We start from the raw sequence: 18,844 nt of genomic DNA, 5'->3' as shown, positions 1-18,844 counted from the left end.
TCAAGTTAGAGATGTCTTAGCCTGTCACTCAACTTATATCAAGTTAGAGATGTCTTAGTCTGTCACTCAACTTATATCAAGTTAGAGATGTCTTAGCCTGTCAATCAACTTATATCAAGTTAAAGATGTCTTAGCCTGTCAATCAACTTATATCAAGTTAGAGATGTCTTAGTCTGTCACTCAACTTATATCAAGTTAGAGATGTCTTAGTCTGTCACTCAACTTATATCAAGTTAGAGATGTCTTAGCCTGTCACTCAACTTATATCAAGTTAGAGATGTCTTAGCCTGTCACTCAACTTATATCAAGTTAGAGATGTCTTAGCCTGTCACTCAACTTATATCAAGTTTGAGATGTCTTAGTCTGTCACTCAACTTATATCAAGTTAGAGATGTCTTAGCCTGTCAATCAACTTATATCAAGTTAGAGATGTCTTAGCCTGTCACTCAACTTATATCAAGTTTGAGATGTCTTAGCCTGTCAATCAACTTATATCAAGTTAGAGATGTCTTAGTCTGTCACTCAACTTATATCAAGTTAGAGATGTCTTAGTCTGTCACTCAACTTATATCAAGTTAGAGATGTCTTAGTCTGTCACTCAACTTATATCAAGTTAGAGATGTCTTAGTCTGTCACTCAACTTATATCAAGTTAGAGATGTCTTAGCCTGTCACTCAACTTATATCAAGTTAGAGATGTCTTAGCCTGTCACTCAACTTATATCAAGTTAGAGATGTCTTAGTCTGTCACTCAACTTATATCAAGTTAGAGATGTCTTAGCCTGTCACTCAACTTATATCAAGTTAGAGATGTCTTAGCCTGTCACTCAACTTATATCAAGTTAGAGATGTCTTAGTCTGTCACTCAACTTATATCAAGTTAGAGATGTCTTAGCCTGTCACTCAACTTATATCAAGTTAGAGATGTCTTAGCCTGTCACTCAACTTATTTCAAGTTAGAGATGTCTTAGCCTGTCACTCAACTTATATCAAGTTAGAGATGTCTTAGCCTGTCACTCAACTTATATCAAGTTAGAGATGTCTTAGCCTGTCACTCAACTTATATCAAGTTAGAGATGTCTTAGTCTGTCACTCAACTTATATCAAGTTAGAGATGTCTTAGCCTGTCACTCAACTTATATCAAGTTAGAGATGTCTTAGCCTGTCACTCAACTTATATCAAGTTAGAGATGTCTTAGCCTGTCACTCAACTTATATCAAGTTAGAGATGTCTTAGCCTGTCAATCAACTTATATCAAGTTAGAGATGTCTTAGCCTGTCACTCAACTTATATCAAGTTATAGATGTCTTAGTCTGTCACTCAACTTATATCAAGTTAGAGATGTCTTAGCCTGTCACTCAACTTATATCAAGTTAGAGATGTCTTAGCCTGTCACTCAACTTATATCAAGTTAGAGATGTCTTAGCCTGTCACTCAACTTATATCAAGTTAGAGATGTCTTAGCCTGTCACTCAACTTATATCAAGTTAGAGATGTCTTAGTCTGTCACTCAACTTATATCAAGTTAGAGATGTCTTAGCCTGTCAATCAACTTATATCAAGTTAAAGATGTCTTAGCCTGTCAATCAACTTATATCAAGTTAGAGATGTCTTAGTCTGTCACTCAACTTATATCAAGTTAGAGATGTCTTAGTCTGTCACTCAACTTATATCAAGTTAGAGATGTCTTAGTCTGTCACTCAACTTATATCAAGTTAGAGATGTCTTAGCCTGTCACTCAACTTATATCAAGTTAGAGATGTCTTAGCCTGTCACTCAACTTATATCAAGTTTGAGATGTCTTAGTCTGTCACTCAACTTATATCAAGTTAGAGATGTCTTAGTCTGTCACTCAACTTATATCAAGTTAGAGATGTCTTAGCCTGTCACTCAACTTATATCAAGTTAGAGATGTCTTAGTCTGTCACTCAACTTATATCAAGTTAGAGATGTCTTAGTCTGTCACTCAACTTATATCAAGTTAGAGATGTCTTAGCCTGTCACTCAACTTATATCAAGTTAGAGATGTCTTAGCCTGTCACTCAACTTATATCAAGTTAGAGATGTCTTAGTCTGTCACTCAACTTATATCAAGTTAGAGATGTCTTAGCCTGTCACTCAACTTATATCAAGTTAGAGATGTCTTAGCCTGTCACTCAACTTATATCAAGTTAGAGATGTCTTAGCCTGTCACTCAACTTATATCAAGTTAGAGATGTCTTAGTCTGTCACTCAACTTATATCAAGTTAGAGATGTCTTAGCCTGTCAATCAACTTATATCAAGTTAAAGATGTCTTAGCCTGTCAATCAACTTATATCAAGTTAGAGATGTCTTAGTCTGTCACTCAACTTATATCAAGTTAGAGATGTCTTAGTCTGTCACTCAACTTATATCAAGTTAGAGATGTCTTAGTCTGTCACTCAACTTATATCAAGTTAGAGATGTCTTAGCCTGTCACTCAACTTATATCAAGTTAGAGATGTCTTAGCCTGTCACTCAACTTATATCAAGTTTGAGATGTCTTAGTCTGTCACTCAACGTATATCAAGTTAGAGATGTCTTAGTCTGTCACTCAACTTATATCAAGTTAGAGATGTCTTAGCCTGTCACTCAACTTATATCAAGTTAGAGATGTCTTAGTCTGTCACTCAACTTATATCAAGTTAGAGATGTCTTAGCCTGTCACTCAACTTATATCAAGTTATAGATGTCTTAGTCTGTCACTCAAGTTATATCAAGTTAGAGATGTCTTAGTCTGTCACTCAACTTATATCAAGTTATAGATGTCTTAGTCTGTCACTCAACTTATATCAAGTTAGAGATGTCTTAGCCTGTCACTCAACTTATATCAAGTTAGAGATGTCTTAGTCTGTCACTCAACTTATATCGAGTTAGAGATGTCTTAGTCTGTCACTCAACTTATATCAAGTTATAGATGTCTTAGTCTGTCACTCAACTTATATCAAGTTAGAGATGTCTTAGCCTGTCACTCAACTTATATCAAGTTAGAGATGTCTTAGCCTGTCACTCAACTTATATCAAGTTAGAGATGTCTTAGTCTGTCACTCAACTTATATCAAGTTAGAGATGTCTTAGCCTGTCAATCAACTTATATCAAGTTAAAGATGTCTTAGCCTGTCAATCAACTTATATCAAGTTAGAGATGTCTTAGCCTGTCACTCAACTTATATCAAGTTAGAGATGTCTTAGTCTGTCACTCAACTTATATCAAGTTAGAGATGTCTTAGCCTGTCAATCAACTTATATCAAGTTAAAGATGTCTTAGCCTGTCAATCAACTTATATCAAGTTAGAGATGTCTTAGTCTGTCACTCAACTTATATCAAGTTAGAGATGTCTTAGCCTGTCACTCAACTTATATCAAGTTAGAGATGTCTTAGTCTGTCACTCAACTTATATCAAGTTAGAGATGTCTTAGTCTGTCACTCAACTTATATCAAGTTATAGATGTCTTAGTCTGTCACTCAACTTATATCAAGTTAGAGATGTCTTAGCCTGTCACTCAACTTATATCAAGTTAGAGATGTCTTAGCCTGTCACTCAACTTATATCAAGTTAGAGATGTCTTAGCCTGTCACTCAACTTATATCAAGTTAGAGATGTCTTAGCCTGTCACTCAACTTATATCAAGTTAGAGATGTCTTAGTCTGTCACTCAACTTATATCAAGTTAGAGATGTCTTAGCCTGTCACTCAACTTATATCAAGTTAGAGATATCTTAGCCTGTCACTCAACTTATATCAAGTTTGAGATGTCTTAGCCTGTCAATCAACTTATATCAAGTTAGAGATGTCTTAGTCTGTCACTCAACTTATATCAAGTTAGAGATGTCTTAGTCTGTCACTCAACTTATATCAAGTTAGAGATGTCTTAGTCTGTCACTCAACTTATATCAAGTTAGAGATGTCTTAGTCTGTCACTCAACTTATATCAAGTTAGAGATGTCTTAGCCTGTCACTCAACTTATATCAAGTTAGAGATGTCTTAGCCTGTCACTCAACTTATATCAAGTTAGAGATGTCTTAGTCTGTCACTCAACTTATATCAAGTTAGAGATGTCTTAGCCTGTCACTCAACTTATATCAAGTTAGAGATGTCTTAGCCTGTCACTCAACTTATATCAAGTTAGAGATGTCTTAGTCTGTCACTCAACTTATATCAAGTTAGAGATGTCTTAGCCTGTCACTCAACTTATATCAAGTTAGAGATGTCTTAGCCTGTCACTCAACTTATATCAAGTTAGAGATGTCTTAGCCTGTCACTCAACTTATATCAAGTTAGAGATGTCTTAGCCTGTCACTCAACTTATATCAAGTTAGAGATGTCTTAGCCTGTCACTCAACTTATATCAAGTTAGAGATGTCTTAGTCTGTCACTCAACTTATATCAAGTTAGAGATGTCTTAGCCTGTCACTCAACTTATATCAAGTTAGAGATGTCTTAGCCTGTCACTCAACTTATATCAAGTTAGAGATGTCTTAGCCTGTCACTCAACTTATATCAAGTTAGAGATGTCTTAGCCTGTCAATCAACTTATGTCAAGTTAGAGATGTCTTAGCCTGTCACTCAACTTATATCAAGTTATAGATGTCTTAGTCTGTCACTCAACTTATATCAAGTTAGAGATGTCTTAGCCTGTCACTCAACTTATATCAAGTTAGAGATGTCTTAGCCTGTCACTCAACTTATATCAAGTTAGAGATGTCTTAGCCTGTCACTCAACTTATATCAAGTTAGAGATGTCTTAGCCTGTCACTCAACTTATATCAAGTTAGAGATGTCTTAGTCTGTCACTCAACTTATATCAAGTTAGAGATGTCTTAGCCTGTCAATCAACTTATATCAAGTTAAAGATGTCTTAGCCTGTCAATCAACTTATATCAAGTTAGAGATGTCTTAGTCTGTCACTCAACTTATATCAAGTTAGAGATGTCTTAGTCTGTCACTCAACTTATATCAAGTTAGAGATGTCTTAGTCTGTCACTCAACTTATATCAAGTTAGAGATGTCTTAGCCTGTCACTCAACTTATATCAAGTTAGAGATGTCTTAGCCTGTCACTCAACTTATATCAAGTTTGAGATGTCTTAGTCTGTCACTCAACTTATATCAAGTTAGAGATGTCTTAGTCTGTCACTCAACTTATATCAAGTTAGAGATGTCTTAGCCTGTCACTCAACTTATATCAAGTTAGAGATGTCTTAGTCTGTCACTCAACTTATATCAAGTTAGAGATGTCTTAGCCTGTCACTCAACTTATATCAAGTTATAGATGTCTTAGTCTGTCACTCAAGTTATATCAAGTTAGAGATGTCTTAGTCTGTCACTCAACTTATATCAAGTTATAGATGTCTTAGTCTGTCACTCAACTTATATCAAGTTAGAGATGTCTTAGCCTGTCACTCAACTTATATCAAGTTAGAGATGTCTTAGTCTGTCACTCAACTTATATCAAGTTAGAGATGTCTTAGTCTGTCACTCAACTTATATCAAGTTATAGATGTCTTAGTCTGTCACTCAACTTATATCAAGTTAGAGATGTCTTAGCCTGTCACTCAACTTATATCAAGTTAGAGATGTCTTAGCCTGTCACTCAACTTATATCAAGTTAGAGATGTCTTAGCCTGTCACTCAACTTATATCAAGTTAGAGATGTCTTAGCCTGTCACTCAACTTATATCAAGTTAGAGATGTCTTAGTCTGTCACTCAACTTATATCAAGTTAGAGATGTCTTAGCCTGTCACTCAACTTATATCAAGTTAGAGATGTCTTAGCCTGTCACTCAACTTATATCAAGTTAGAGATGTCTTAGCCTGTCACTCAACTTATATCAAGTTTTAGATGTCTTAGTCTGTCACTCAACTTATATCAAGTTAGAGATGTCTTAGCCTGTCAATCAACTTATATCAAGTTAGAGATGTCTTAGCCTGTCACTCAACTTATATCAAGTTTGAGATGTCTTAGCCTGTCAATCAACTTATATCAAGTTAGAGATGTCTTAGTCTGTCACTCAACTTATATCAAGTTAGAGATGTCTTAGTCTGTCACTCAACTTATATCAAGTTAGAGATGTCTTAGTCTGTCACTCAACTTATATCAAGTTAGAGATGTCTTAGCCTGTCACTCAACTTATATCAAGTTAGAGATGTCTTAGCCTGTCACTCAACTTATATCAAGTTAGAGATGTCTTAGTCTGTCACTCAACTTATATCAAGTTAGAGATGTCTTAGCCTGTCACTCAACTTATATCAAGTTAGAGATGTCTTAGCCTGTCACTCAACTTATATCAAGTTAGAGATGTCTTAGCCTGTCACTCAACTTATATCAAGTTAGAGATGTCTTAGCCTGTCACTCAACTTATATCAAGTTAGAGATGTCTTAGCCTGTCACTCAACTTATATCAAGTTAGAGATGTCTTAGCCTGTCACTCAACTTATATCAAGTTAGAGATGTCTTAGTCTGTCACTCAACTTATATCAAGTTAGAGATGTCTTAGCCTGTCACTCAACTTATATCAAGTTAGAGATGTCTTAGCCTGTCACTCAACTTATATCAAGTTAGAGATGTCTTAGTCTGTCACTCAACTTATATCAAGTTAGAGATGTCTTAGTCTGTCACTCAACTTATATCAAGTTAGAGATGCCTTAGCCTGTCACTCAACTTATATCAAGTTAGAGATGTCTTAGCCTGTCACTCAACTTATATCAAGTTAGAGATGTCTTAGTCTGTCACTCAACTTATATCAAGTTAGAGATGTCTTAGCCTGTCACTCAACTTATATCAAGTTAGAGATGTCTTAGTCTGTCACTCAACTTATATCAAGTTAGAGATGTCTTAGTCTGTCACTCAACTTATATCAAGTTAGAGATGTCTTAGTCTGTCACTCAACTTATATCAAGTTAGAGATGTCTTAGCCTGTCACTCAACTTATATCAAGTTAGAGATGTCTTAGCCTGTCACTCAACTTATATCAAGTTTGAGATGTCTTAGCCTGTCAATCAACTTATATCAAGTTAGAGATGTCTTAGTCTGTCACTCAACTTATATCAAGTTAGAGATGTCTTAGTCTGTCACTCAACTTATATCAAGTTAGAGATGTCTTAGTCTGTCACTCAACTTATATCAAGTTAGAGATGTCTTAGTCTGTCACTCAACTTATATCAAGTTAGAGATGTCTTAGCCTGTCACTCAACTTATATCAAGTTAGAGATGTCTTAGCCTGTCACTCAACTTATATCAAGTTAGAGATGTCTTAGTCTGTCACTCAACTTATATCAAGTTAGAGATGTCTTAGCCTGTCACTCAACTTATATCAAGTTAGAGATGTCTTAGCCTGTCACTCAACTTATATCAAGTTAGAGATGTCTTAGTCTGTCACTCAACTTATATCAAGTTAGAGATGTCTTAGCCTGTCACTCAACTTATATCAAGTTAGAGATGTCTTAGCCTGTCACTCAACTTATATCAAGTTAGAGATGTCTTAGCCTGTCACTCAACTTATATCAAGTTAGAGATGTCTTAGCCTGTCACTCAACTTATATCAAGTTAGAGATGTCTTAGCCTGTCAATCAACTTATATCAAGTTAGAGATGTCTTAGCCTGTCACTCAACTTATATCAAGTTATAGATGTCTTAGTCTGTCACTCAACTTATATCAAGTTAGAGATGTCTTAGCCTGTCACTCAACTTATATCAAGTTAGAGATGTCTTAGCCTGTCACTCAACTTATATCAAGTTAGAGATGTCTTAGCCTGTCACTCAACTTATATCAAGTTAGAGATGTCTTAGCCTGTCACTCAACTTATATCAAGTTAGAGATGTCTTAGTCTGTCACTCAACTTATATCAAGTTAGAGATGTCTTAGCCTGTCAATCAACTTATATCAAGTTAAAGATGTCTTAGCCTGTCAATCAACTTATATCAAGTTAGAGATGTCTTAGTCTGTCACTCAACTTATATCAAGTTAGAGATGTCTTAGTCTGTCACTCAACTTATATCAAGTTAGATATGTCTTAGTCTGTCACTCAACTTATATCAAGTTAGAGATGTCTTAGCCTGTCACTCAACTTATATCAAGTTAGAGATGTCTTAGCCTGTCACTCAACTTATATCAAGTTTGAGATGTCTTAGTCTGTCACTCAACTTATATCAAGTAAGAGATGTCTTAGTCTGTCACTCAACTTATATCAAGTTAGAGATGTCTTAGCCTGTCACTCAACTTATATCAAGTTAGAGATGTCTTAGTCTGTCACTCAACTTATATCAAGTTAGAGATGTCTTAGCCTGTCACTCAACTTATATCAAGTTATAGATGTCTTAGTCTGTCACTCAAGTTATATCAAGTTAGAGATGTCTTAGTCTGTCACTCAACTTATATCAAGTTATAGATGTCTTAGTCTGTCACTCAACTTATATCAAGTTAGAGATGTCTTAGCCTGTCACTCAACTTATATCAAGTTAGAGATGTCTTAGTCTGTCACTCAACTTATATCAAGTTAGAGATGTCTTAGTCTGTCACTCAACTTATATCAAGTTATAGATGTCTTAGTCTGTCACTCAACTTATATCAAGTTAGAGATGTCTTAGCCTGTCACTCAACTTATATCAAGTTAGAGATGTCTTAGCCTGTCACTCAACTTATATCAAGTTAGAGATGTCTTAGCCTGTCACTCAACTTATATCAAGTTAGAGATGTCTTAGCCTGTCACTCAACTTATATCAAGTTAGAGATGTCTTAGTCTGTCACTCAACTTATATCAAGTTAGAGATGTCTTAGCCTGTCACTCAACTTATATCAAGTTAGAGATGTCTTAGCCTGTCACTCAACTTATATCAAGTTAGAGATGTCTTAGCCTGTCACTCAACTTATATCAAGTTTTAGATGTCTTAGTCTGTCACTCAACTTATATCAAGTTAGAGATGTCTTAGCCTGTCAATCAACTTATATCAAGTTAGAGATGTCTTAGCCTGTCACTCAACTTATATCAAGTTTGAGATGTCTTAGCCTGTCAATCAACTTATATCAAGTTAGAGATGTCTTAGTCTGTCACTCAACTTATATCAAGTTAGAGATGTCTTAGTCTGTCACTCAACTTATATCAAGTTAGAGATGTCTTAGTCTGTCACTCAACTTATATCAAGTTAGAGATGTCTTAGCCTGTCAATCAACTTATATCAAGTTAAAGATGTCTTAGCCTGTCAATCAACTTATATCAAGTTAGAGATGTCTTAGTCTGTCACTCAACTTATATCAAGTTAGAGATGTCTTAGTCTGTCACTCAACTTATATCAAGTTAGATATGTCTTAGTCTGTCACTCAACTTATATCAAGTTAGAGATGTCTTAGCCTGTCACTCAACTTATATCAGGTTAGAGATGTCTTAGCCTGTCACTCAACTTATATCAAGTTTGAGATGTCTTAGTCTGTCACTCAACTTATATCAAGTAAGAGATGTCTTAGTCTGTCACTCAACTTATATCAAGTTAGAGATGTCTTAGCCTGTCACTCAACTTATATCAAGTTAGAGATGTCTTAGTCTGTCACTCAACTTATATCAAGTTAGAGATGTCTTAGCCTGTCACTCAACTTATATCAAGTTATAGATGTCTTAGTCTGTCACTCAAGTTATATCAAGTTAGAGATGTCTTAGTCTGTCACTCAACTTATATCAAGTTATAGATGTCTTAGTCTGTCACTCAACTTATATCAAGTTAGAGATGTCTTAGCCTGTCACTCAACTTATATCAAGTTAGAGATGTCTTAGTCTGTCACTCAACTTATATCAAGTTAGAGATGTCTTAGTCTGTCACTCAACTTATATCAAGTTATAGATGTCTTAGTCTGTCACTCAACTTATATCAAGTTAGAGATGTCTTAGCCTGTCACTCAACTTATATCAAGTTAGAGATGTCTTAGCCTGTCACTCAACTTATATCAAGTTAGAGATGTCTTAGCCTGTCACTCAACTTATATCAAGTTAGAGATGTCTTAGCCTGTCACTCAACTTATATCAAGTTAGAGATGTCTTAGTCTGTCACTCAACTTATATCAAGTTAGAGATGTCTTAGCCTGTCACTCAACTTATATCAAGTTAGAGATGTCTTAGCCTGTCACTCAACTTATATCAAGTTAGAGATGTCTTAGCCTGTCACTCAACTTATATCAAGTTTTAGATGTCTTAGTCTGTCACTCAACTTATATCAAGTTAGAGATGTCTTAGCCTGTCAATCAACTTATATCAAGTTAGAGATGTCTTAGCCTGTCACTCAACTTATATCAAGTTTGAGATGTCTTAGCCTGTCAATCAACTTATATCAAGTTAGAGATGTCTTAGTCTGTCACTCAACTTATATCAAGTTAGAGATGTCTTAGTCTGTCACTCAACTTATATCAAGTTAGAGATGTCTTAGTCTGTCACTCAACTTATATCAAGTTAGAGATGTCTTAGTCTGTCACTCAACTTATATCAAGTTAGAGATGTCTTAGTCTGTCACTCAACTTATATCAAGTTAGAGATGTCTTAGCCTGTCACTCAACTTATATCAAGTTAGAGATGTCTTAGCCTGTCACTCAACTTATATCAAGTTAGAGATGTCTTAGTCTGTCACTCAACTTATATCAAGTTAGAGATGTCTTAGCCTGTCACTCAACTTATATCAAGTTAGAGATGTCTTAGCCTGTCACTCAACTTATATCAAGTTAGAGATGTCTTAGTCTGTCACTCAACTTATATCAAGTTAGAGATGTCTTAGCCTGTCACTCAACTTATATCAAGTTAGAGATGTCTTAGCCTGTCACTCAACTTATATCAAGTTAGAGATGTCTTAGCCTGTCACTCAACTTATATCAAGTTAGAGATGTCTTAGCCTGTCACTCAACTTATATCAAGTTAGAGATGTCTTAGCCTGTCACTCAACTTATATCAAGTTAGAGATGTCTTAGTCTGTCACTCAACTTATATCAAGTTAGAGATGTCTTAGCCTGTCACTCAACTTATATCAAGTTAGAGATGTCTTAGCCTGTCACTCAACTTATATCAAGTTAGAGATGTCTTAGTCTGTCACTCAACTTATATCAAGTTAGAGATGTCTTAGTCTGTCACTCAACTTATATCAAGTTAGAGATGTCTTAGCCTGTCACTCAACTTATATCAAGTTAGAGATGTCTTAGCCTGTCACTCAACTTATATCAAGTTAGAGATGTCTTAGCCTGTCAATCAACTTATATCAAGTTAGAGATGTCTTAGCCTGTCACTCAACTTATATCAAGTTATAGATGTCTTAGTCTGTCACTCAACTTATATCAAGTTAGAGATGTCTTAGCCTGTCACTCAACTTATATCAAGTTAGAGATGTCTTAGCCTGTCACTCAACTTATATCAAGTTAGAGATGTCTTAGCCTGTCACTCAACTTATATCAAGTTAGAGATGTCTTAGCCTGTCACTCAACTTATATCAAGTTATAGATGTCTTAGTCTGTCACTCAACTTATATCAAGTTAGAGATGTCTTAGCCTGTCAATCAACTTATATCAAGTTAGAGATGTCTTAGCCTGTCACTCAACTTATATCAAGTTATAGATGTCTTAGTCTGTCACTCAACTTATATCAAGTTAGAGATGTCTTAGCCTGTCACTCAACTTATATCAAGTTAGAGATGTCTTAGCCTGTCACTCAACTTATATCAAGTTAGAGATGTCTTAGCCTGTCACTCAACTTATATCAAGTTAGAGATGTCTTAGCCTGTCACTCAACTTATATCAAGTTAGAGATGTCTTAGCCTGTCACTCAACTTATATCAAGTTAGAGATGTCTTAGCCTGTCACTCAACTTATATCAAGTTATAGATGTCTTAGTCTGTCACTCAAGTTATATCAAGTTAGAGATGTCTTAGTCTGTCACTCAACTTATATCAAGATGTCTTAGCCTGTCACTCAACTTATATCAAGTTAGAGATGTCTTAGTCTGTCACTCAAGTTATATCAAGTTAGAGATGTCTTAGCCTGTCACTCAAGTTATATCAAGTTAGAGATGTCTTAGCCTGTCACTCAAGTTATATCAAGTTAGAGATGTCTTAGTCTGTCACTCAACTTATATCAAGTTAGAGATGTCTTAGTCTGTCACTCAACTTATATCAAGTTAGATATGTCTTAGTCTGTCACTCAACTTATATCAAGTTAGAGATGTCTTAGCCTGTCACTCAACTTATATCAAGTTAGAGATGTCTTAGCCTGTCACTCAACTTATATCAAGTTTGAGATGTCTTAGCCTGTCACTCAACTTATATCAAGTTATAGATGTCTTAGTCTGTCACTCAAGTTATATCAAGTTAGAGATGTCTTAGTCTGTCACTCAACTTATATCAAGTTATAGATGTCTTAGTCTGTCACTCAACTTATATCAAGTTAGAGATGTCTTAGCCTGTCACTCAACTTATATCAAGTTAGAGATGTCTTAGTCTGTCACTCAACTTATATCAAGTTAGAGATGTCTTAGTCTGTCACTCAACTTATATCAAGTTATAGATGTCTTAGTCTGTCACTCAACTTATATCAAGTTAGAGATGTCTTAGCCTGTCACTCAACTTATATCAAGTTAGAGATGTCTTAGCCTGTCACTCAACTTATATCAAGTTAGAGATGTCTTAGCCTGTCACTCAACTTATATCAAGTTAGAGATGTCTTAGCCTGTCACTCAACTTATATCAAGTTAGAGATGTCTTAGTCTGTCACTCAACTTATATCAAGTTAGAGATGTCTTAGCCTGTCACTCAACTTATATCAAGTTAGAGATGTCTTAGCCTGTCACTCAACTTATATCAAGTTAGAGATGTCTTAGCCTGTCACTCAACTTATATCAAGTTTTAGATGTCTTAGTCTGTCACTCAACTTATATCAAGTTAGAGATGTTTTAGCCTGTCAATCAACTTATATCAAGTTAGAGATGTCTTAGCCTGTCACTCAACTTATATCAAGTTTGAGATGTCTTAGCCTGTCAATCAACTTATATCAAGTTAGAGATGTCTTAGTCTGTCACTCAACTTATATCAAGTTAGAGATGTCTTAGTCTGTCACTCAACTTATATCAAGTTAGAGATGTCTTAGTCTGTCACTCAACTTATATCAAGTTAGAGATGTCTTAGTCTGTCACTCAACTTATATCAAGTTAGAGATGTCTTAGTCTGTCACTCAACTTATATCAAGTTAGAGATGTCTTAGCCTGTCACTCAACTTATATCAAGTTAGAGATGTCTTAGCCTGTCACTCAACTTATATCAAGTTAGAGATGTCTTAGTCTGTCACTCAACTTATATCAAGTTAGAGATGTCTTAGCCTGTCACTCAACTTATATCAAGTTAGAGATGTCTTAGCCTGTCACTCAACTTATATCAAGTTAGAGATGTCTTAGTCTGTCACTCAACTTATATCAAGTTAGAGATGTCTTAGCCTGTCACTCAACTTATATCAAGTTAGAGATGTCTTAGCCTGTCACTCAACTTATATCAAGTTAGAGATGTCTTAGCCTGTCACTCAACTTATATCAAGTTAGAGATGTCTTAGCCTGTCACTCAACTTATATCAAGTTAGAGATGTCTTAGCCTGTCACTCAACTTATATCAAGTTAGAGATGTCTTAGTCTGTCACTCAACTTATATCAAGTTAGAGATGTCTTAGCCTGTCACTCAACTTATATCAAGTTAGAGATGTCTTAGCCTGTCACTCAACTTATATCAAGTTAGAGATGTCTTAGTCTGTCACTCAACTTATATCAAGTTAGAGATGTCTTAGTCTGTCACTCAACTTATATCAAGTTAGAGATGTCTTAGCCTGTCACTCAACTTATATCAAGTTAGAGATGTCTTAGCCTGTCACTCAACTTATATCAAGTTAGAGATGTCTTAGCCTGTCAATCAACTTATATCAAGTTAGAGATGTCTTAGCCTGTCACTCAACTTATATCAAGTTATAGATGTCTTAGTCTGTCACTCAACTTATATCAAGTTAGAGATGTCTTAGCCTGTCACTCAACTTATATCAAGTTAGAGATGTCTTAGCCTGTCACTCAACTTATATCAAGTTAGAGATGTCTTAGCCTGTCACTCAACTTATATCAAGTTAGAGATGTCTTAGCCTGTCACTCAACTTATATCAAGTTATAGATGTCTTAGTCTGTCACTCAACTTATATCAAGTTAGAGATGTCTTAGCCTGTCAATCAACTTATATCAAGTTAGAGATGTCTTAGCCTGTCACTCAACTTATATCAAGTTATAGATGTCTTAGTCTGTCACTCAACTTATATCAAGTTAGAGATGTCTTAGCCTGTCACTCAACTTATATCAAGTTAGAGATGTCTTAGCCTGTCACTCAACTTATATCAAGTTAGAGATGTCTTAGCCTGTCACTCAACTTATATCAAGTTAGAGATGTCTTAGCCTGTCACTCAACTTATATCAAGTTAGAGATGTCTTAGCCTGTCACTCAACTTATATCAAGTTAGAGATGTCTTAGCCTGTCACTCAACTTATATCAAGTTATAGATGTCTTAGTCTGTCACTCAAGTTATATCAAGTTAGAGATGTCTTAGTCTGTCACTCAACTTATATCAAGATGTCTTAGCCTGTCACTCAACTTATATCAAGTTAGAGATGTCTTAGTCTGTCACTCAAGTTATATCAAGTTAGAGATGTCTTAGCCTGTCACTCAAGTTATATCAAGTTAGAGATGTCTTAGCCTGTCACTCAAGTTATATCAAGTTAGAGATGTCTTAGTCTGTCACTCAACTTATATCAAGTTTGAGATGTCTCAGTCTGTCACTCAACTTATATCAAGTTAGAGATGTCTTAGCCTGTCACTCAACTTATATCAAGTTAGAGATGTCTTAGCCTGTCACTCAACTTATATCAAGTTAGAGATGTCTTAGCCTGTCACTCAACTTATATCAAGTTAGAGATGTCTTAGTCTGTCACTCAACTTATATCAAGTTAGAGATGTCTTAGTCTGTCACTCAACTTATATCAAGTTAGAGATGTCTTAGCCTGTCACTCAACTTATATCAAGTTAGAGATGTCTTAGCCTGTCACTCAACTTATATCAAGTTAGAGATGTCTTAGCCTGTCACTCAACTTATATCAAGTTAGAGATGTCTTAGCCTGTCACTCAACTTATATCAAGTTTGAGATGTCTCAGTCTGTCACTCAAGTTATATCAAGTTAGAGATGTCTTAGCCTGTCACTCAACTTATATCAAGTTAGAGATGTCTTAGCCTGTCAATCAACTTATATCAAGTTAGAGATGTCTTAGTCTGTCACTCAACTTATATCAAGTTATAGATGTCTTAGTCTGTCACTCAACTTATATCAAGTTAGAGATGTCTTAGTCTGTCACTCAACTTATATCAAGTTAGAGATGTCTTAGCCTGTCAATCAACTTATATCAAGTTAGAGATGTCTTAGTCTGTCACTCAACTTATATCAAGTTAGAGATGTCTTAGTCTGTCACTCAACTTATATCAAGTTAGAGATGTCTTAGTCTGTCACTCAACTTATATCAAGTTAGAGATGTCTTAGCCTGTCAATCAACTTATATCAAGTTAGAGATGTCTTAGCCTGTCACTCAACTTATATCAAGTTATAGATGTCTTAATCTGTCACTCAACTTATATCAAGTTAGAGATGTCTTAGCCTGTCACTATACTTATATCAAGTTAGAGATGTCTTAGCCTGTCACTCAACTTATATCAAGTTAGAGATGTCTTAGTCTGTAAGTCAATCAACTTATATCAAGTTAGAGATGTCTTAGTCTGTCACTCAACTTATATCAAGTTAGAGATGTCTTAGTCTGTCACTCAACTTATATCAAGTTAGAGATGTCTTAGTCTGTCACTCAACTTATATCAAGTTAGAGATGTCTTAGTCTGTCACTCAACTTATATCAAGATGTCTTAGCCTTTGCCCTTCAGAGAGCACACCTTTAATGTACACCTGTTAACCTGGTTGTTGTACAGGTGAAGGTATGGACTATACCAGATGCAGGACTGTTGGGGACCTTGACTGACTGGTCAGCTGACCTGCATGGTCACTCCCGCAGGGTGGCATACGTAGACTGGCACACCAGTGCTGCCAACATACTTATGTCTGTGGGCTTTGATTTTAAGGTAGGTCATCTGGTTGTCTCTTGGTAGTTGTTTCATGGTGGTTGGCTGGCTGACTACATGGCTGGCTGGCTGACATTTTCTAGACATGTCACATGCTGTTTGTCATTTCCCCAGATCATGATCTGGAATGTGGAGCAGGCAGAACCCATCACTTGTATAGACAGCCACAGTGACACCATCTACTCAGCTTCCTGGGGAAGGGATGGCAGTCTCATAGCCTCCACTTGCAAGGACAAGAAGATTCGCATCATGGACCCACGGCTGGCCAAAGTGGCAGTGGTGGGTCAAGACATGACCTCATAGGTCAATGACATGACCTCATAGTTCAGTGACATGACCTCATAGGTCAATGACATGACCTCAAAGGTCAATGACATGACCTCATAGTTTTGTGACATGACCTCATAGTTCAGTGACATGACCTCATAGGTCAATGACATGACCTCATAGTTTTGTGACATGACCTCATAGTTTTGTGACATGACCTCATAGGTCAATGACATGACCTCATAGGTCAAGACATGACCTCATAGGTCAATGACATGACCTCATAATTCAGTGACATGACATCATAGTTCAATGACATGACCTCAAAGTTCAGTGACATGACCTCATAGTTCTTTGACACGACCTCATAGTTCAGTGACATGACCTCATAATTCAGTGACATGACCTCATAATTTTGTGTCATGGCCTCATAGTTCAGTGACATGACTTCATAGTTTTGTGACATGGTATTATTTAATGGCATCATGTCAGTGTTTGATAACACATGAGTTTTATTAAGTTTAACTTTAAACAAAAAAAGATGTGGAGTATAATCCATTGTTGACCTTGCAGGAGTTTGAAGGTCACCAGAGCACAAAAACCTCGAAAGTGGTCTTTGTGTCCGATAACCAGATCTTTACTACAGGCTTCTCAAGGGCTAGCGACAGGCAGTATGCATTGTGGGATGTGGTGAGTTAAAGCATTGTGGGATGTGGTGAGTTATTGTGGGATGTGGTGAGTTAAAGCATTGTGGGATGTGGTGAGTTAAAGCATTGTGGGATGTGGTGAGTTAAAGCATTGTGGGATGTGGTGAGTTAAAGCATTGTGGGATGTGGTGAGTTATTGTTTGATGTGGTTTCCTTACTATTTCTGGAATGTCAGTGTTGACCAACTCATTGGTAAGGCTTTCAATCTCCCTTCAATCACCATCTCTAAAAAACAATTATAAAACTTCCTACAATCACATTGATGGTTCGTATATTGTTTGTTTGTTCACTAGGACGGCCTGTGCTCTATGTTCTAATTTATTCACTGAGTTTGTTTCACAGAGAAAGAGTGGCCACCCTTTGTTATAATTTATTCACTGAATTTGTTTGTTTCACAGAGGAAGAGTGGCCACCCCCTGTCACTGACTGACATTGATTGTGCCAGTGGGATTTTACTGCCGTATTATGATGCTGACACAAAAGTGGTTTATTTGGCTGGAAAGGTGAGTACATCTTTCTACACAGCCACATCAGCCACACATGTAAGCTACATCAGCCACACATGTAAGCTACATCAGCCACACATGTAAGCTACATCAGCCACACATGTAAGCTACATCAGCCACACATGTAAGCTATATCAGCCACACATGTAAGCTACATCAGCCACACATGTAAGCTACATCAGCCACACATGTAAGCTATATCAGCCACACATGTAAGCTACATCAGCCACACATGTAAGCTACATCAGCCACACATGTAAGCTACATCAGCCACACATGTAAGCTACATCAGCCACACATGTAAGCTACATATTACATCAGCCACACATGTAAGCTACATCAGCCACACATGTAAGCTACATATTACATCAGCCACACATGTAAGCTACATCAGCCACACATGTAAGCTACATATTACATCAGCCACACATGTAAGCTACATCAGCCACACATGTAAGCTACATATTACATCAGCCACACATGTAAGCTACATCAGCCACACATGTAAGCTACATATTACATCAGCCACACATGTAAGCTACATATTACATCAGCCACACATGTAAGCTACATATTACATCAGCCACACATGTAAGCTACATATTACATCAGCCACACATGTAAGTTACATATTACATCAGCCACACATGTAAGCTACATATTACATCAGCCACACATGTAAGCTACATATTACATCAGCCACACATGTAAGTTACATATTACATCAGCCACACATGTAAGCTACATCAGCCACACATGTAAGCTACATCAGCCACACATGTAAGCTACATCAGCCACACATGTAAGCTACATATTACATCAGCTACACATGTAAGTTACATATTACATCAGCCACACATGTAAGGTACATATTACATCAGCCACACATGTAAGCTACATCAGCCACACATGTAAGCTACATCAGCCACACATGTAAGCTACATCAGCCACACATGTAAGCTACATCAGCCACACATGTAAGCTACATATTACATCAGCCACACATGTAAGCTACATCAGCCACACATGTAAGCTACATATTACATCAGCCACACATGTAAGTTACATATTACATCAGCCACACATGTAAGGTACATATTACATCAGCCACACATGTAAGCTACATCAGCCACACATGTAAGCTACATCAGCCACACATGTAAGCTACATATTACATCAGCCACACATG

The 18,844-nt window shown here is 36.4% G+C and overlaps 1 protein-coding gene across 6 annotated transcripts in view; it reads left to right on the top strand.

Moving 5' to 3' along the window:
- The window catches only part of LOC131936737 (coronin-1A), a 72,831-nt gene that overhangs the window by 28,848 nt on the left and 25,139 nt on the right, over positions 1–18,844 (top strand). For 5 of the 6 annotated variants that reach the window (XM_059293799.1, XM_059293798.1, XM_059293802.1 and 2 more), the window contains exons 4-7: positions 16,026–16,175; positions 16,290–16,454; positions 17,016–17,132; positions 17,548–17,652. In XM_059293799.1, the coding sequence (XP_059149782.1) occupies positions 16,026–16,175; positions 16,290–16,454; positions 17,016–17,132; positions 17,548–17,652 (537 nt within the window). The remainder of the gene's footprint in view (positions 1–16,025; positions 16,176–16,289; positions 16,455–17,015; positions 17,133–17,547; positions 17,653–18,844) is intronic. The other variant, XM_059293801.1, reaches the window with a different exon arrangement.

The sequence above is a fragment of the Physella acuta genome, unplaced genomic scaffold, assembly GCF_028476545.2.
Source record: "Physella acuta isolate Inbredline_101_S28 unplaced genomic scaffold, ASM2847654v3 ptg000186l, whole genome shotgun sequence".
NCBI lineage: Eukaryota > Metazoa > Mollusca > Gastropoda > Physidae > Physella > Physella acuta.
This window is presented reverse-complemented; position numbering and strand designations above follow the sequence as displayed.